Raw genomic sequence first — 20995 nt, 5'->3', positions numbered from 1 at the left:
CATTCTTAAAGCTGAGATAGGTAATGTTGGGGAGCTGGCAAGATTTGAAATTGGTGCCCTGTCTTGGCTCCTCCACCTCTGGTTTTGCTCTTCATGTGATCCAAGGCTTTTTTGGAGGCTTTTTAAACTTTTTCCACTAACAATTTAATCTTTCTCCGCTGTTTAGTGGGAGGAGGCAAATAAACCGAACCGGGTTGGGAAATCCTTCCTGTATTTTCTCAGCCATATTTGCCTTCCGAGTTTCTTCTTCACTACTTTTTATTTTAATCCTAACATGCTATTTATATGCAGGGTGTGGTTATCAGGTATGTGATGCGGGAGGGGGAGGAGTGGAACCGTGAGAAGAAGCTTACAAAATGAACAAGAAATGAACAACTCTATTTTGGTCTGAACGTTTTAATTGGTCAAGTTTTTGCAGATTTACAGTAAATCGAGGGGTCTAACTATATTTCTGATTGTTCATGATTCCAATATGTATGGACTACTATCAGGACGATGAACCACTTCTCCCAGAATAAAAAAAAAAATGCCTCTGAGCAAGGTAACCAACTATATCTTTAAATGGTTCCCTCAGAAAGAACAAGAAAGTGCAGATTCATTCACTATTAGCTATTTTTGCTTCCAGGACTTCACAGTCTATGCAATATGGAGTAAGAATCAGTTCTCTTGAACTGGGAAAAATATGAAAAAGTCTTGGAAAATCTTATGCAATTAGAAAAATTGCTTTTTCAATTAATGGTTCATATCCAGTTTCATGATCCAGAATTGTGTGAAAATATAGTAAAACAATGCAATTGTTAGCCCTTGTGCATTGATTGGGGGCAGTGATTTCAGACTCAGGCAGATTGTTCTGCAGTTAATGATTGTTTTAATCTGCAGATTAACAATGAGTTGCTGTTCCTTCTGAGGCAGTATAAAGATGTGAACCAGGACATATATTAATGCAAATAGTATCAGCCATCTGGGGGTGTAGCAGGGGATTTTAAGGTGAAGAAGAGGAGGAGATTGTAAGTTAGACGCTCACATGGGATTTGAGGGGTATTATTTAACATAAATAATTTTAAAACACTTTTTATATTCTTTGACTGTTCATTCTTTTAATTACTGTTTATCACATCACTAGCCCCTTTGTGACCCACATAGCTGCAGATGAATTTTCCCATGGGGAGCTGCAATTCTCAAGGCTGCTCTGCATCTGTGTTGGACTCCCAGGTGAGCTGAATTCTCTTATCCTCTGGGATGTCATCCATCTGTCCAAATAAAATAAAAAAAACAAAACAAAACAAAACAAAAAAAGCAAGTTCTCCTCATACATCTGACTGTTTTTTTTTTTTTTTTTTTTTTTTTTTTTTTACACTTCTTGATAAAAACTGCTTGTTGTAAAGTACAGGCAGGAGGTTGTGTCACAAAGCATGTGTACTGAGAGAACAATAACCATTATACCACACATAATTCATTTGTGTTTCAAATAAATGTTCCAAATACCGAAGACCGGAAATGAGAATGCTTTAATCCACTGTGCTGCACTGGGATGCTGTGATTGGTCTGCTGCATTCAAACTCTCTACAACACTTGCCTCCCTAGTGCACACACACACATACACACAGTACCACAACAACATCCTCTTTACTCTGTGATGCGTCTGCCCCCTTCTCAGTTAATCCAGCTGGGATGTGCCTCTGAGCATTGCTGTACTTTTGCAATCTGATGAATTCCCAACGGATGGCAGGAAATTTCACATTTTAAAGCAGCAACTTGCTCCTTTTTGGATTTCCAGCCAGTGAGAGCTCCATTCTTGTTCAGAGGTGCTACACAACTCCGCTGGAATCTACTGAGCTGAACAATGAAGTCCCATCCAGGCGCTTCGACTGTGCTGCTTAGCATCATGCTCTGCCTCAGTAAGGGCTTTTTTTTTTTGAGTTCATTAACTGTTGTTTTAGTGTGCTGTTTGTGTTTATGTGTGCATTTAAGTCCTCTGGTAGAACTTGAAAGTGTTTATGTTGACCATTCCCCTTTTTAAGAGAGGAACAGGTTCTCAATGTCTTTTGTTTCTTTCTACTGAGGTTGGATCAGAGAAGGTGAAAGTTTGTTAGAGAAGGCCTTAAAGTAGATAAAAAAAAAACCTCATGAAGTCTATTTCAATCTGACATTAAGGAGAGACAGGTTTTAAAAATGCACTTACCTTAATGAAACTCTCACTGTCCCCTCATGGGTGGATTCTCTTTCTGTGGTGTGTGTTTGTGTGCATCTACACATACAGATTAGTGCGCGACATTGGGTGTTGGGATATAAATTGTATTGTCTATTGTTAGGGGTTTTATTTCTTTCTGGTAAGGAAACTGTAAAACTGAATAATCCCAGTTTTTGAGAGCAGGCGTAGTTCTGAAACAAGCAATGAATTTATCATTTCAATGTAAATGTGATGGGAATGTATTAGATGTTTTGCTGACACTGGAATGCATTGCAGGAAAAATAATTCATTAGCAAGGTAGGTTAAAATATCAAAACTGCACCAGTTCTACTGACCAGTAAATGCAGGATTAATAATTTCATTTGGAGGTAAATTACAAAATGCAACAGATTATGCTTGGTACTAAAGTAAGCATTTTTTTATATTAATGTGTGTTTTGGCAGTGACTGGAAACGTTGGGTGGGATTATTATCAAGTCAAGACTTTTATATTATTTAAGGCGGGATTTGCTTCATGTGTGTGTTTTAAGGCCAAAAGCAGGTGGACAGCTTTATTGATCTCTCTTGTCCATAAAGACCCTCAGTTTTTTTTTTTTTTTTTTAAGTTTTGTCATTAATTTTTTTACATTAAAACAAAAAAAATCTTTGAAAAGTTAAACATCTACATTTTTCAACAATTAACTATTCCCTTTTGTTTATATATAAAAAGGAATTTTTAAAAATGTTTATCCAGCTTGAAAATGTAATGTTACACAGATGTTGTATGCTTTCCATTGTGACCTCATTGTGATGTGGTTTAAATGATAAGAAATATGTGTTATGTTATATTGTGGTTATCGCATTGACTAAATCTCATCTTAGTTGCAAAGATGTCAGAGAATTAGGTCTGATGTTGTGCTCTTCACCCATGTCACTGAGAGAGCACATAATACAATAGGTTTCAGAGGTATGGTGCCCATTCATTGTCAATGAGCACTGACACAATATTCCGGCTGCACATTTTGAGGCTTTGACAGGGATTTTTAACAATCAAAGCTGTGTGGTACACTCTTGACCCTGCATTGGCTTACCAAAACTCCAACCCACATCAGACTCTCAGAGAACTATTGTACACATTTTCACTAAAGCTATTTAAATAGCTGGTCAAATATTACAAGAAATGACTGTTTGAGCTCACTATGATTTCAGAGAGAAGTGTAATGGATGAACAGCTCAATGCACTTAGACTGCTCATACATGATTTTGTGGTACCACACTGAATCTGGATTTGGGGAGGTAATAATCCCTCCAGATGAATGGAATGCAACATATTTATGCATTTGTTTGATCCATCTAAGCTCCACACAGATTGTGTCTCTATAAATACTTAATTTCACAACAGAAAACAACATCTTCACTTAGTATTTCTTTCTGTGTGGTCCATTTACTTAGGCTACACCAGTGAATACACCGACCTGAACGTTTTATTCACATTTAGTTCTTTTTCTGTCTTGTCTTTTAGCCTTAGTCCCTATATGTTCTGGAGCTGCAATCCCAGCTGCTTGTGGATCCATCTACAAGAGCTTCGCACAGTGTTTGCTCACACTTGGGGACAGTTTGGTGGAAACTCAAAAAGACCAGAGCACACAGGACATTGATTCAATCTGCAGGTGCATGTGTGCGTGTGTGTGTTTGTATGTTGTTGTAATCACCATTCAATCACACTATGTTAGTCTTAACAGAACTTGTCTTATATCATTCAAAAGTAGTTGTTTTAGCACAACTGATATGTTGTTGTTGACACCAGCTGTTTTATGGGTCCACAATCCATCTACACATAGCCATTTTTGAGAAAACATTCTTTACTTCAACACATGATGCAGACTAATGATTTGCTATTGACGTGTCGCTGCTGGATTCCTGTTTTGGAAACAGTATAACAGGTTCATATGTATTTATATATGTATGTGTGTATCTGTATATATGTATGTGTTTATACACACACACACACACATATATACATATATATATATATATATATATATATATAAAATATAAGAAAATACAATGATTCACTCTACATTACCTCTGAATACTTGCAAAAGTATATTTAACATTGTGCTGGGATGCATTAGGTCTGTTTCTGCTGGAAAAAGTCATATTGGTTGTGTAACCACACCCATCAGTGATGTCATGCATCCTGCATCACTTTTGCAACATAAATCATTATACCACTCCACTTTAGGTGAGTAGTTTTAGTATGACTAGTGTGTTGCATGTGGGTGAAAAAACGGTAAAAATCCTGTTTGCTTGGCTGCAGATTAAATTTGTGTTTTAATCTTGTTTTGTGTATTTTCATTATTTATGGGCGTAAAAACTAGAAAGCAGTTGGTAATGTTATGCCCTTTTTACATAAGCTCTGTGATGCTCGAAGCTGCTTGAATTGAAACAAAGGAAAAATTTTACAGAAGATTTAAATGTTATGGTCAGAGGCCACAAGCATTCGTTGCACTCATCACTTTCATAACAATGTGATATAAATAAAGCAAAAAAAAACTAATGTGCCCACTTGAGAGCCACCTTTTACAGCTGATTTGGCAATAATAATATAGTGATATGACACAGAATAAATCAAGATTGTCCCATTTGAGAATGAAGACATATACTAGTTATTTGTATTATTTTAAAATAAGTGTTTAGTGTCCAGTCTGAAAGGACCTATATGTTTCAGACCAGACAGTGTCTTAAAGAATGAACCTTCTTTAGTGCTACAGGCTTTCCAGAATCCCAGAAGATGTAATTAAGTAAAACTGTATTTACAAAAGGAGTGGAGTCAAATAATAAAAAAAACAAAAAACAGAACTCTGAGATTTAGTCAGAAGCCTGGCAGCAGCAATCTGTTCAATCTCCTGGGGCTCCACTGATACTTTATTTTGGCAATGAATAATAACTGACAGCAATCAATAATGAGTTACAGTATTCATGTCGTAGGTTTATTTATTATGTTTCTTTACTTTCCCAAAAGGTGGTACTGTCACATTCTCTGGTTTTATCTTGTGAGATATTACCCATGGTCAGTTGTTTAATGTAGGTCAGGATTCCAGTGATATGACAGGAATAATTATTCTTTAATAATTTAATGTTCAATCTTCAGGCATAATCATGTACATTTACTCCTAACTTTAATCATTCATGAGAGAGCGGAATAAAAAATGGAGGAGTTTTGGAGTAGTAACCTCTTATCTGTATGAATACCTTCTGCCTTTCAATCTTTCCACTCTCCAAGCAAATCATGTGGAAAGTAGACATAATGCAGAAACACATATGGAGATGTTCAATAATAAACATATTCAAACTGAGATATCACTTTTGAAAACAAATTTTAAAAAACAGAAATTGTTGTATTTGTAGAACATTATAGAGCTTAAATGTTTTGCACAGTGGATCAATGTAGCTACTGCATGTTTTGTCAGAAGATTGGGTTGGTTAATCACATGTAATCTCATGTGATCGTGAGATTGATGCTTTGCACTCAAATCTGTTCTTGTCCTGGTTCCTTGAAGGTCCTGGAATGCGTTCCATGTTTGTGCCAACTCAGCTCTAGCCGGCTGTCCTGGTGAGGCAGCAGCTGTGTGGGAGTCTCTAAGACAAGAGTCCAGGAAGACGCAGTTCTCTGGAAACCTCTACGATATGTGTGCCAGCCGCACCACCCTCCCCCCTAGTACTGTGCCTGCACCACAGAGCCCTCCCACTTCTGACCAGATGAACCAGGAGACACTGAAAGGGCAGACACACAGGCACGGCCCTGATACACTGATGTTCCCTGTATGCAGCATACTGCTGGTTCTGCTCAGGAGTTAGTCAACCCGTGCATAGACTCTCATGCAGCTCAGAGACTTTAACACTCCTCTAACGTCTGCTTTCTTGTAATGTTGTAATTAGGGATTCTATTTTGTGTGTGTGTGTGTGTGTGTGTGTGTGTGTGTGTGTTTAGAGTGCGTGAACTGTGCTATGACGAATGTAAACTTATATATTGTATGTTTTTGTATTCTTGCATATGAGATATTTATCTACATAAGATTTTATGATTAAATGAATATTAAAGCAATAAATCCTTTTTCTGAGTGATGCTGTAGATCATCTGATTGCTGTTCCCCTTTATAGTCCAAACACATTAAATTAATCATATCCACATATTAATCCCCAAATGAGAAGGAAAATAACAGGATAGTTTATTTAATTGTATCTTACAACAAAGTGATGTATTTACTGAATCTATTGATATGAAGCAAAATTTACTATATAATCAGATTAGCATAATGGTTGCCTCACTAAGGAAAACTTTCACGGTCACATTTTGACATATTAAACTCAAACATACATAAAATAATTTAAGTGTGTAATCTTATATAAACCTTATATTGTGCAAAAACTGCATATGTTTCAGGAATGTTGGTTAAATTATGCAATGATTTTAATGGCAAAGGGTTGAGTGATTTGAAAGATTTGAAAATATTTTTAGTGAGGATACAAAGCTGTAAGAACCTTCCTTACATCCAAATGTGTGTTACATAATTTTTTTATTTGTTTATTCAACATTAGGAGAAACCTGTAATGCAACATATTAGGACAAATAAGATTTTAGATGACCTTGTCAATCCACATATCCAAATATTATCTGATCTAAACAATTGTGATCTGGGTGCAGTGTTTTTTCTTCTCTTACTTATTTCTCTGTTTGGTTGTCTTAATGATAGAAATATAAATATAGGCACATTAGTCAGTGGTGAGGAAAAGAGAATTGTTACTATTATTGGCGTTACTGCCATGACTTTGCTTTACAATGCAGGACTGTTGTCTGGTGTTTAATGACATCTGTTTCAGTATACTGCATTTTATTTGTTATCTCTGTTGACATTTCTCATCATTTTAATGTTTTCTTAACATTATTACTATTTTTTATTTATTTATTTTTTGCTACCCCTAAATTTCAAACAAGCAAAAAGGAGCAGCTACAGTAAATTTAAGACATCATAAACAAAGTGCAATTATTTTGACAGTCCAAACAACCATGACTGTGAGTTAGGTGTGCTGTGTTTCTGATAGTGTGTGTATGATCTTAATACTCTCAAACTGTTTCATAACAGAAGAATTATGGCTAGATTAATCTTCCTGGTCCTCACTGATCCAGTGTAGCAGGTTGCACCTCAGAAAACTAATACACCCTGGATGTCCTCAGCATGAGGTAGGTGTGAGATAAAAAAAAAAAAAGCCCAATGGTCTGTTGTGTTGTTTTTCAGCCCAGAAATGAATGGTGAGTGGAACATTATGTGACCAAATGTGTCAGGTGAGGATCAGAGGTGGAAACATCATTGATATGACACGATGAATTGGATAGGTTTTTGCAACTGTCCCTCTGGTGGACATCCTGCTAATAAACTCCTGCAGAACAAAAACACTTTTACAATCCTCAGGGAAAGTTGTAGATCTTGCAAAAACAGTTTTACAATTTCTGGAAACAGAATTACACAGACCTGGCTTGGAAGTGATAATGTGGGGTTTGGGGGGGCGAAGTGGTGGCAGATAAGACAGTGCAAACAGGAAACCGCTCAGCAGTGGAATCGATCCAGCCAGCAGCTTTACCAGCAGAGATGTTTTATTTGTTATTTAAAGCCTACTTCAAAGTTTTAGAACAATTTTGTGGCCATTGTGGGCACAGCTTGGACTTTCTTGCCAAGGTGAAGCGAGAAACAGTTTTAAACTTAAAAATGAAATTGCTGTATTGACTGTGCCTGGCTGCCAAAAACATAAGCAGATATGTAATTAAAACTTCCTCTGGATAAATGCTACACTTACACTCAACAAAAACCATTTTTTGGATGATCCATCTTTGCCTTCTTTTTGTAACACCATGACCAGGACCTTGTTTTAATCTACAGTTGCTCCTTAATCTTAAAACAGAATACACATTTTTATTATTTACTGCAACTGTGATATATCCAATAAAAGTACATGCTTGAAGAATCAGCTGCGAAGTCTCTGAACTGTCCTCAGAACCCCTTCATGTGCGTGTCCGCTGTAATCTCTATCTTTCATTTCACTATGAACTCATCTAAGTAGCCACTAAGCCTTCATGCCAAACTGTCCAGATCTTGACTAAATCAGACATTTCTATAGGTTCTTAAGAGGTCTGATGTTGTCTGAAGTCAAAGAGATATAGAACGTACACAGAATTTAGTGTGACGCTGTATGGCAGATGGCATGTTAGACATGAAGGGGATTATGGCTTTCATGTGTAGTTGATTGTACTATCCCATATGGTAGGATTTTATAGAGCCAGAACATGAAAGCTATAAACCTGTAGGATGACTGGAACATTAACTCTTGATATTTGTTTTTTTTTCTTAACATAATACTATTAGATCTCAGAAATATGGAATAATGGTCTTACTGCCAGTGGATCCCTCAACAAAAAGGGCAGGTGGAGGAGTCTTTGATGAGAGGACAACTTTTGGATAGAAATACCTGTATAGTACCAGTCAAACATTTGGACACTTTCCCATTAAAACCAATGGGAAAGTGTGTCCAAAAAATTTGACTGGTAGTATATATGCAACAGTAGAAAGCAAAACAGTAAACATGGTTTGAGCTCAGCTTTCTTTTTATACAGTACTACAGCACCTTTGCCTTGGTCATTCTTACAAAGCTGCAAAGAAGTCTTTTATGGAGAAACTGATTGGTGTTCTGATGATCAATTCTCCACAGCTGTGGGCTTTGCAATCACAGCTCAAAGACAGACCCAGGAAGTGGAAAAGAGGAGAGAGACTACAATGAGTTCAAATCTAATGCAAAAAAAAAAAAAAAAAAAAAAAGGACGTAGTTACGTGATAGATTATGTGACCAGAACGGCTAAAATATGGCAAAAGGCAGAAGTATTTCAAAACAGCAAGTATTTATTTTACAAAGGTGCATGTTGCCTGTTTATTTATATGTGTGTGTGTGTATATATATATATATATATATATATATATATATATATATATATATATAATATATATAAATGGAAAAGCAACACAGAAGGAGACATAGCAGTTACGTTTAGCCAACAAAGCACGACTGAAGTTAAATAAGACAAAACTAATCTCACATGTAAACTGCTACATTCACATGGTCTCCTCACAGGCCTATATAATCTTGGGTCTTGTTCACAAAATGGCTTCTCCAGAATCTGTACCACCTGACAGGTAAGAATTTTCCAAATTACATTTTTGTTTTTCAGACTGACACAAAACATCTTTTTGAAAAATATGTTCTTATACTGTGACTAACTTAGTTTTAAATTGATAAACCTAAAGAAAATAAACTTTTTCTTTAAAAACTTTATTTCAATTCACAATTAAAGTCTAATCAAAATCTGTCAACTCTGAGAAGAGACGCATCTCTTTTAGACTAGCATGTCCCTGAGTTGAAATTTCCTTAGGGAAAAGGTCTGACACACTGCAAACTGCTGATCATGCCAGATTAATTTTAATCACAACAATGTAAAAGTATGTACTTTGTAGACAAACCATAATAGTGGTTATTTAAAAATAGTTTGAAATTTGAATTTCTTTTTGGACTGAGATTTCTTGAAAATTAGGGCCAGATCTTCAAAAAAACAATATATACAAAAATTACAGCTGTCTGTTTTATTAGGTTTGTGAACAAAGCATAGATTATTGTCATGTAAGTCAGAATCGCTTCTGAATGGTTTAATATAAGAAAAAAACTTGACTGTATTACATAACATGCTCTCTGATTTTACCCATACTAGTAGCGCTCCAAAAGCTTAATACTGATCCATCAATCTATAACCATAATACAACAATTTCATGAATAGATTTGAAATTTTCTACAGATCTTCAAGGTCTAAAGTGAATTAAACAAAAACTTTGTGCTAGGGAGGAAAACCCAGAAGTAATCATTCTTAATCTCCAAAATTCAATGTGAATTTCTCTGGAGTTGGTCTCTTTAGGACAGATCATGTGGATGCCTGTGAAAAACAGCAAAGAAAGTTCAGTTTTGCTGACACTACATTGATTTACGTACTCTGGTATTGCTTTTGAGGTACCTCTTAACTGTCTAACGCAAAATGTCCTAAAAAGGTCCAAGTTTCAAAATAAATTGACATTCTGGTGTGTGCTACTTTTTGCAGTGTATTTAATTAAGTTGCTGCATAACAAACTTGGGACTTTTATTTTTATCATCCACCATGAGAAAAATGTGCAGAGGTAACAACACCAGCTACTGACACGTTGTTGCACCTGTGGTATTAATGATGGACATAAAGGGACTAAGTGAGAGCGCACACAAGCAAACATACACACTTTGGTGTCATATGTGTCACCTCACTGTGAAATGCTCAACAGTCAAATAAGACCCATGTGCACGGGTGTGTAGGTCTATTTATTCCATGCTTTACTGCTAGCTACATTTACACAGAGTTGTTCACAAAGACTCTTTAAACGTTGCCTCTGGTTAGTGAGTGTGGGAGTCATGGAGGAACTGGCCCGTGAGAGCATCAGCCTGCTGGCCCGGTCTGCGTCTCATTCAGATCCCCCTCAGCTTGGTTCTTTTGGAGCTGTGTTCATCATGCTGAAGTCTGCACTTGGAGCTGGACTGCTCAATTTCCCTTGGGCCTTTGAGAAGGCTGGAGGTGTGACCACTGCCATCAGTGTGGAGATGGTGAGTTTTTATGGAAAGTGTTTCTGGAGTTCCTTTACTATCCAAAGTGCAAATGTTTTCACTGCAAATTGTAATGACTTAAAAAAAAAAAAAAAAGTGTGACTTGATATTCGTTTAGTTGAGCTCTATAAGTTTCATGCTGTGCTGCAGCCAGTGTATGCATAATATGGATCACTGCCCTCTGTCTCTCCTTTGTGTGAAATAGAGACCTATTTTTCACAAGTGAGCTCTAATGAAGCTCACAGTTTAGGTGAGGATCCAAATAATCACTGTGCTGCATGTGTTTACCACTAATGTGTTTGTGTGTGGGCTTCATAGATAATAAGCTTTCTAAGAATGCGCATGAGGTGACTGAAGCTGGTGTCCAGACTAAAGTACTGTAAGTTCTGGAGTAATCTCACATATCTTTATCTTTTGCTTTCAGGGAGTCAGACACTCTTATAATAATTTTAAAGTGGTGTAATAGTATTCAGAGCTTCCTGAAGGTTTTGATGCTTTTTCACTTCCTTTAAAAAAAGCACGAAGAACTGCTACTGAAGACCACTTAAAGAAATTACAAGGAAGTTTGTCCAAAGTTAGTCAAATCATATATAAATTTTCAAATTCATTAGAACTCCGCCTGGTCTTTTTTTTTTTTTTTTGCCTTGCATGCTGAAATGTTCCAATAAATTACAGTATTCATTTCCTCTTCTTGCAATGTAGGAAAAAACAAACAAAAAAAACCCAAAACTTGTTCATAACTGCAGATACTAAGCTCTGTTTTGTAAGCTAAAAACAGATCTAAAAGATTTTGACTTTCATTTTGTTTAGATTGTTTCTGATTTTTTTTTTTTTTTTTTTTTGTAACGTTGACATAGCTGCAGAAAGTTCAGAAAGAATTTGAGCTTCTATTAGTTTATTTCACTGAATCTCTCTGGGGGAAAGTTTTTGAAAGCACATTAGGTTATTATTGGACAAGTACGCTGAATGCCATCCTATATATTAATTCAATTAAAGTTTATTTGTATAGCGCCACTTCACAACAATGTTGTCACAGGGCACTTTACATACACATAATTTCGAGCCAATTCATACATAGCTATAATAGGAAACCAACTGATTGCATCGAGTCATGACTTCGATCCAATCCCCCATCCTGAGCATGCACTCGGCGACAGTGGGAAGGAAAAAACTCCCCTTTTAACAGGAAGAAAACCTCCGGCAGAACCCGGCTCAGGGAGGGCAGCCATCTGCCTCGACTGGTTGAGGTGGAGATCAACATGTACAACTGCAATCAGGAAGACCTCTGGAAAAAAGTTAGAGATGGAAATATTGGCATATATTTATACATTAATATATTAGAGAAATAGAGTGAGGTACTTCTCAGTGCATCAGGTAACATCCCCATTGCTACATAAGTAATGGATGGCTAGACTGCCCATAACTATAAGAGCAATGAGCATAACCTGGATATTTGGGTCCCGTACATGCAGACTCCAACTCAGGAGGTGCTCATATCCCAACTATAGGAATCATGGAAAAGGAAGGTTTTCAGCTCGATCTTAAAGATTTGGAGGGAATCTGCCTCCCGAACCCACAGTGGGAGCTGGTTCCATAAGAGAAGAGCCTGATAGCTAAAGGTCCTTCCTTCCATAGTACTCTTTGAGACTCTGGGAACCACCAGTAAACCTGCAGTCTGAGAGCAAAGTGCTCTATTTGGAATATATGGAACTATGAGATCTTTTATGTACAATGGAGCTTGGTCATGGGGAGCTTTAAATGTGAGGAGAAGAATTTTAAACTTTATCCTGGATTTAAGAGGAAGCCAGTGTAGAGAGGCTAAAACTGGTGAAATATGATCTCTCCCGCTAGTCCTCATCAGAACCCTCACTGCAGCATTTTGGATCAGCTGGAGACTTTTCAGGGCATATTTGGGACAACCCATAAATAAGGAATTGCAGTAATCCAGTCTGGAAGTAATAAAGGCATGAACTAATTTTTCTGCATCTTTCTGAGACAAGAGGCCCCTAATTTTTGCAATATTATGCAGGTGGAAGAAGGCGGTTCTAGAAACCTGTTTTAAATGTGAGCTGAAAGACAAGTCCTGGTCATATTAGAATATTATGGTGGATTTTTACTTTTGGACATGCTTCAGGTCATCAGTGGGAGAGTCAGAGAACCAGAATAGAATAGTTTCATAGTCTGCTCTTTTTGTTAATATCACTCTGGTCTGTGACTAAGTATCACCTTTGGGCTCCTTTCTTTGATGCCCCTCAGGTATCTCTGGTATTCCTCATCAGTGGTCTGGTCATCCTTGGCTATGCGTCATCTGTCAGCAGGCAAAAGACGTATCAGGACGTGGTGAGAGAAGTGTGCGGACAAGCGGTGGGAAAACTCTGTGAAGTCTGTTTCTGCTTCAACCTCTTCATGATAAGTGTTGCCTTCCTGGTGGTGGTGCAGGATCAGCTAGAAAAATGTAAGTGGAAAGAAAACTGATATTAATTTCTTTCCATGTCCTAATATGTCCAGTTAGTTTTTCACCTTTAGGTAAAATTCCCACAGGAAATTTCTCTGTAAATAAACAACCATGAAAAATGTTGTTCGAGATTAATTTATATAATTCTGTCTATTTGTCTGATTGTGTGTCTGTCTGGATAAACATTTTATAAATTAATCTCTTTCAGACTTTTTAATTTTAATTAAGGTAGTATTAGGATGAAACGTGACTGAGAGCAGTACAGCACTGAATTATCCTTTTTTTTTTTTTTCTTTGTCAGTTTGTCCATCTGAAACCTCTCAAATCCCTGTGAATCTTTTGCTCTGCTCCAATTTTAGATGGCGTATTTGATTGGATTGACACTCCAAAACCCACCCCTTCCCCTTAGCTAAAAAATTCTCCATGTATCACAGTGGAGATTAAGCTCTTAGAGATATCATCAAAGACATATGGCTGAAGTGTATTCATATGAACGTACATAATTCCTAATCATGTTTCTTCACAAACAAAAAAATTAATCTGAAATTTTCCTGTTAAGGTGTAAATGAACTTGAATCTGTTTTCTTGCAGTTTTTTGATGCGGTGTTTGTGTCTCTCCAGTATGCATTTCTTTATATGAGACTGTGACTGGGTCAAGTGAGGCAGAAATGCCTTATCACTGGTACACTGACCAGCGCTTTGCCCTTTTCATCATGTGTCTTGTCATCATCCTACCACTGTCTATCCCAAAAGAAATTGGCATCCAGAAATACACGAGGTAGCAGTGCTTACCCATTGTCTAGGAAATTTCTGGATGAAGATCAACCATTTCATCAGTTTACTGTTTCTCTTCATGTTAGTGTGTTAGGAACACTGGCTGCTACATATCTGTGTGTGGCAGTGATTGTCAAGTATTACCTGATGGACAGCCACACGGCTATAATAACTCCAGAGCACAGTCAGGGGTTAGTAACTTTGTTTATTTTTCTAATTGATTATTCAGTCTTTTGCATCAGTAAATTTACATGTGTGTCTTTCAGTGTGAGCTCATGGGCATCAATGTTCAGTGTCGTACCAACCATTTGCTTTGGCTTCCAGGTAGGATCATCTTCAGACAAATAATATGAGCAGTATATCTGATCACCTGCCACTGCTTCTAGTGAATTATGATCAGCATCTTTCCCTGCTATAAATCTTTTGTCACACTAAACTTAACTCACATGCTGACAAAAAGTGACAGGTCAAAAATTAAGGTCAATGCTTTGTAAGAATTATTAGTTTGTTTACTGTCTATACACATGTCTATATATATATATATATATATATATATATATATATATATATATATATATATATATATATATATATATATATATATATATATATATATATATATATATATGTCTATCACATACATATATACTGTGTGTGTGTGTGTGTGTGTGTGTCTTCATAAAAACTGCAATCATACTGTTTAATAAACTGATTGATTTTCAATACCTTACCAAAAAACATATTAACTTTGCTATAAGGTTCATTTTCTTGCAAAATTTTAGAGCGGTTTCAAGAAATCCAGAAAGATGAAAAGAAGACATTGAAAAATAAAACAAACAAAAAACTTCCTTTTAATGTGTTCAAGAATTTTCCTTTCTCTAAATACATTAGGGAGAATGTGTTTTGCATTAAAGACACATCACCACCCATGTATTAAGTTAACTTGTCAAACAAACTTATGATCCTTCTCATCCTCGTCTCTTCTGTGACCTGGATACCATTCCCCATTCAACTTTATTGTGATGCACTTCTTCACAAAAGAAAAAATCCCAACCAAGTCTTTATTAAGACCAACTCATTTCTCCTGTGGGGATTTTTGCCAAGGAAATACGTTGCATAATGAGCACGTCTACAGATTGTGTCCAGCTGACTCAAACAGCACCTAAAGTTTATCATAAAAAACAGAATTTTTCCAGAAGCTACATGACAACATCCAAAGATCCTGGAATCCATCTTTTATCATGATTAAGGCTAACAAGAAATTTATTTTGATTTGATTTTTTTGAATGCGACAAAAATTAAAATCACGACTGGAGCAATCTGCCTACAGAAAAACACCTACATGTGCTATATGTTGGAACCTGCTTTACTGCATCTGGTAGTTTGGACACTGACTGTATTAAAGAACTGGGAAAAAAAAAACCAAAAATGGAGGAGTTTCCAAGTGTGTTATGTTTTACACAGACCCAGAAAACTGAGTTTATTTTCATGGGTCTTTTATTAAGACAACAACTTGAAGTACACATCTAATAGTACAGAACAAAAAGAGAAAAGGCAGGCACTTTCAAAATGTATTGTCGAAAAGTCAGATACTGACAGCAAACCGATACAAAAGCTACTTGATGCTGCATAAAATGTTAGGTCTGTTTTAGACATTAAGAAAATTAAGACATTAAAACCTTAAAATGACAGTTTCAGACATCAAAACATTACAAAATAAGAAACATTTTAAAATAAAAAAAAGGAAGAAGACTGAACATTAGACAAAACTATTAAAAACATGAGTAAAAAGAAAATTCAAGCTTTAAAGAAACTGAGCAGATTTGGACTTTTTATACATAGCTGAATGAAGCTCTTCTATGTCTGGTTCTCAGTCTGGGTGCTGATGAATGACCAGATCCAGATAACCTGATGGGGTCTGGTAGGTTCATACTGAGTCAGGAGGTCAGTAATGGGTTTTGGACCTAAACCTTTCAACGCATTATAGACCAGCAGCAGAACTTTAAATTCTATCCTCTGAGCGACAGGCAGCCAGTGTAAAGACCTCAGAGCAGGCCTGACACAGTCCACTGTCTCGGTCTTAGTGAGGACTCGAGCAGCAGAGTTCTGAATAGGCTGCAGTTCTCTAATTGTTGTTTTTTTTTTCCCAGTAGACAGTAATCAAACCGGCAAAAGATAAAAGCTTGGACTAATTTTTCCAGGTTCTGACATCAGATCTTTTATCCTTTTATATGTTCTTAAAATAAGCTGACTTTGTGATTCCATTACAATGTTTTTCAAAATGTAGGTCCAAGTCCATCACTACAACCAGATTTCTGGCCTGGTTGGGTTTTTTTTTTTATTTTAATTTTTTTTTTTTAGGCATATTGAATGAAGCTCTATGGTAACTTTAAAAAAAAAAAAAAAAAAGTTTCTCTTTGGCTCGACGAACAACCATCTGAGTTTTGTTTTTGTGTATCTGAAGAATGTTTAGGCATGTCCAATCATTAATTCTTCAATATATTTACCAAAGTCCTGTACAGGTCCTTTGTCTTTTTTAAGCCATGGCAAGTAATGTTCATCAGAATATTAGAGCTGGTCTGATTCTAATAAGGAAGAAAAATCCCTCAAACAATTCCTATCTGTATGTGTGTGCTTGTAGTGTCATGAGGCCTGTATAGCAATCTATAGCAGCATGGAGAACCAGAAGATCTCTCACTGGGTGGTTATCTCTGTGATCTCCATGTTTTTCTGCCTGCTGATCTACACTCTCACTGGTAGGTTCATCTCTAAAATATTACACTAGCTGTATTATGTAGTCACCTATACGCTCCTATCATATTCACTGTCTCCCTCATCAGGTGTTTATGGCTTCATGACATTTGGCCAAGCTGTCGCCTCAGACATTCTGATGTCATATCCAGGAAATGATGTGGTCATGATCATTTCCAGACTACTTTTTGGGATATCCATTATCACCATCTATCCCATCATTCTTCTTCTGGGAAGGTGTGAAAATACTCCAGTGAAGTTTTTTTTCTTACTGTGTGACTCCATATATTTGGTTGGTACCATGTCGTCTGTCTGTGTGCAAAACAGATCTGTCATCCTGAACCTCATGTTGCGGGTTCAAAGGCGCCGCAGAGGAATTGCCACTCATTCATTTGAGAGTCGCTGCAGAGCTGTTTTAACAGTGGCCTGGATCACTTTCACTCTGCTCATCGCCATGTTTGTCCCAGACATGGCTGATGTTATTAGTGTCATTGGAGGAATCAGCGCCTTCTTCATCTTTATTTTCCCTGGTATGAGTCCATTTTAACCTGTCCCAGTAACACCAACTGGGATCCCAGTGTTAATTTAAATGTGAAAGCTGATTTGGTCTGATGATTCCAACCTTCTTTTTGCCTTCTCTCCACCAGATGAAATGCAATTACAACATAATCAAATTGGAAAAACTGGCTCAACCAGTCATTGATGTTGATGTGTGTGAAGTTAATTCTATTAAGTCAATTTGCAAATGTTGTCTAATTGCAACTATTTTAATGTACAGTGTAAAATACCTAGAATACTGAAATAAAATGGAGATGCATTTCTAACAAGAAGCTTCCAGGACATGATGGGAGTAGTTACTGTAAAATATGCAAGTGCACTCTTACAGCCTAACTGTGCTCACACAGATATTTACTACTTACTAAACTAAATATAGAACATGCGCCAGTATCTGCAGTCTAAGGGGGCTGAGTGTAATTTTACACATTAACCTCCTCTTACACAAAGTTAAACAGCTAAATTCAAACAGAAAAAAGTACACACTTGTTCCCTCCTCACATTTGATTTTCTTGTAGAAGTGAGGGGAATGTCTGATTTAGTCAAATAGTTGTCAATGCACAACACACAAAATAGTGTTATGACACAAAATGGATGTCAGCAAATGGCACATAGTCACATTTTTATAACAATGCTCACCAGATAAAGAGACCATTTTGCATTTTGACCACAACATATCAAATTATATTCAGTTATTTTCTGAACTGCTGTGCAGAATGTCGACATAGGGAAAAAGTGTCCATCATTGTTTTTGGCATATTTTTCTGCACATTCACTGTATTTTTCCAAATAATTAGTTAATTTAGGTATTGAATAATTTGATATTTTGTTTTGTGTGTGGGTTGCAGGTCTGTGTTTAGTGTTCACAATGCAAACAGAAGATGTATCTCATAAAGTCAGGTGAGTAACAAACACAAGCTCATGTAATCGTGGTTTTAGGCAAGAAAAAGCAGTTTTTGATTTCCTAAAACTGTAGGAACCAATGTACACATTAACTTAGTGAAATTTGTATGTCAGCAGACCAGCTGAACATGCAACACTCACTGGTGTTTATAATCAAACAAATTATTGAACATTGAACAGGTCCCCTTACTGAACTGCTTATTAAAGGAAATATGGCAGAAACATAGAAACATAACTTCAACAGAAACAAGGGTGTAGATTTGAGTTTGTTTTATTGGTGTGGGAGATGTTGTTTTTGGTAAACTCCAAGTGGCAGCTGAACATTAATTACCACAAGAGTGGTGTTGAAGTGTTTGTGTCCCTTGAGAATCACAGAATGTACCCATCTGTCATGTCTCTGCAACACTATGTCGCAAAGCTCTTATAAACTGATAGCATCCTTGAATGTGACATGAGATCAGTGTACTTAAATGGCCTTCCCAGTCATCAAAATAATATCCGGTTAAGCACTTTTGGGACATGTTATACTGATACACTCATGGAGGTGGGACTGTTTACCAGTTTGCTGTGACTGAGTGACAGTATTGTATTAAAATGGGGGAAAGGTATTTGATAAATATTGCTTGGACTTATTGAATCTACAGGAAAATTTAGAGGAAAGAAGATGTAAACTGGCATTTACAAGGTCTGAACATTGATTGATTTGATTTAAGTGTCCTGCACTTGCATGCCCTGCCCATGAGGCTTTCATGACACTAACCATAAAAGCAATACGATGACCAACACACGAAATACAAACGACTCACGATAGCAGTTGTAATGGATACAGTCCTTTGTCTAAGTTTCATTGTCCAAAGATCTCACCAAACTATACATTTCATTTTCAAATGGCCAACTCAACATCTCCCCATTAGTCATTTAGAAAATTATAGGCTTTTTACAATGAATTTTCTCAAAAAGCACAGTTCTGACATCATGATATAAAAGATGCTCAAACAAAAACCCTCAAGTTACAAAACACATCATCTGTCGTCTCCTGGAACACTTTTATAATGTCCCACTTCCACCTGTGAAAGCAGTACACCTGCTCCAAGCTGGACACAGAGACTACTGTACCCTTATATCACCTTTAACATAAAGCTCAGTTTAAAAAAATTATAAAGACTCATAAAAATATAGATTACTGGTTTACAAAAAATGTCTATTGTGGAGAAAATCAAACCTGCACTGTAAAATTTTCTGTTGTAAAAAGGACTTTTGTGTTTTCTTGTCTGATGCCATGATTTTATTTTTCATTGCAGGCTCATTTTAACAATTTGGGGAATGATAACAATCATAGTTGGAGCCTTCATCTTTGGGCAGAGCACTACAATCGCTGTGATGGAAATTTTCCAAAGATTCTAAGTGTGGCCACTTGTATTACCAGTCTGCACAGCTGCTGCCACTGCAACATCCATCTCTTTTGCACAATTGAAGGCTGACTTTATAAAAGAGGATTTCCTCTGTATACATCTTTGTAAGGCACAGCCCTCTACAGTTTAGGGAAATCTGTGTTAAACGTATGATTGTAATATTTTCTTGTCTTGTAATTGTATTTCATTGTAAGCAATAATTAAATCATGAAAAAGTGCCAAAGTTTATTAAAAAAAAAACAAACAAAAAAAAAAACTGAAGGAAAATTTAACTCTGGCATCTATTGCGCTATGAATTTTTCTTTTTATGTATCTATTATAATATTGGCAGTAGTGTGTGTTGTATGGAGAGACCTCGATATTTCTTTCTCTGCTCAGCCAGGGGGCACTATTGCATCATTTAGGAATTATTTATCTGTGTAGTTTGTTTATATGTGTGGTTCCATACTGAAGTCATAGATGGGAGAAAACTGAGTCATATCTTGGTTATTCTGGTAGGATGTGATCATTTTAGTTGATGACATGTCTGATGGAACTATGTAAGAAAATATATGTTCTTTACATACTGAAGGATTCTTTGTCCTTGAAATGATTCAGTTTTTTCATCAGATTAACAAAAGTATTTTTTCCTGATAACAATTAGTTATGTATTTTTTCCCACCCGGTGACTTGATTCTTATCCTGAATCATAGCAGTGCTTTAAATCTGCACCTTTCAATGTCGAGGTTTGCAGAACTAGACTGTTTATTTATTGACTTTGAGTTTAATAGAGTTTAGGGATATTGCCTGCAAGCATTCATACTTGTGTTGGAGAAATGTAATAATTCACATGTCTAAATACTGGATATTGTATTCTTTCCTATTGGAGTGGGATTAAAAACAACAAATGACCCATATACTTAATGGAAATATAATGGCATATACGCTGTACTTATTTACCAAAGCAAATGCACAAACTAAATTAAAATAACTTATTTAAAAATAGAAATACACAGCTTAATCGACTTTATTATGTAATCGCTTTTCTCTTGTTGACACAAAATGTTTACATGTTCACACAGTCACTGGAAACAAAAAAACAGTTGAAGGAATAAGGTAGGAAGGCCACTTGCTCCTTATGCATCTTGTTATAGAAAAACTCAGATTAATTTAAATAAACGCTATAGTCACGGTAAACTCAGTGGATACACTTAATTTGATTCCTTAGGTCTATTAGTTCTGAGAATTTATCAAATTTGGACTGAACTGTCTC

The 20995-nt window shown here is 36.3% G+C and overlaps 2 protein-coding genes across 2 annotated transcripts; both read left to right on the top strand.

Annotated features, from left to right (window-relative positions):
• Positions 1 to 1843: 1843 nt before the first annotated feature.
• On the top strand, positions 1844 to 6030 carry nrn1lb (neuritin 1-like b; the record flags this gene model as incomplete). The annotated part of the gene is made up of 3 exons (XM_079243861.1): positions 1844 to 1898; positions 3692 to 3839; positions 5733 to 6030. 3 exons carry the CDS (start codon positions 1844 to 1846, stop codon positions 6028 to 6030), a joined length of 501 nt encoding a protein of 166 aa, XP_079099987.1.
• Positions 6031 to 10704: 4674 nt separating this feature from the next.
• On the top strand, positions 10705 to 19735 carry slc38a8b (solute carrier family 38 member 8b; the record flags this gene model as incomplete). Its single annotated transcript, XM_079250890.1, has 9 exons — positions 10705 to 10893; positions 13150 to 13348; positions 13970 to 14126; positions 14209 to 14446; positions 16764 to 16878; positions 16963 to 17110; positions 17201 to 17403; positions 18277 to 18328; positions 19633 to 19735. 9 exons carry the CDS (start codon positions 10705 to 10707, stop codon positions 19733 to 19735), a joined length of 1404 nt encoding a protein of 467 aa, XP_079107016.1.
• Between the last annotated feature and the right edge of the window lie 1260 nt (positions 19736 to 20995).

This window comes from Telmatherina bonti (genome assembly GCF_933228915.1).
Source record: "Telmatherina bonti genome assembly, chromosome: 1".
In the NCBI taxonomy this organism is placed as follows: Eukaryota; Metazoa; Chordata; class Actinopteri; order Atheriniformes; family Telmatherinidae; genus Telmatherina; species Telmatherina bonti.
Note: the sequence above shows the minus strand (reverse complement) of the source record. Positions and strands in the feature narration are given on the sequence as shown.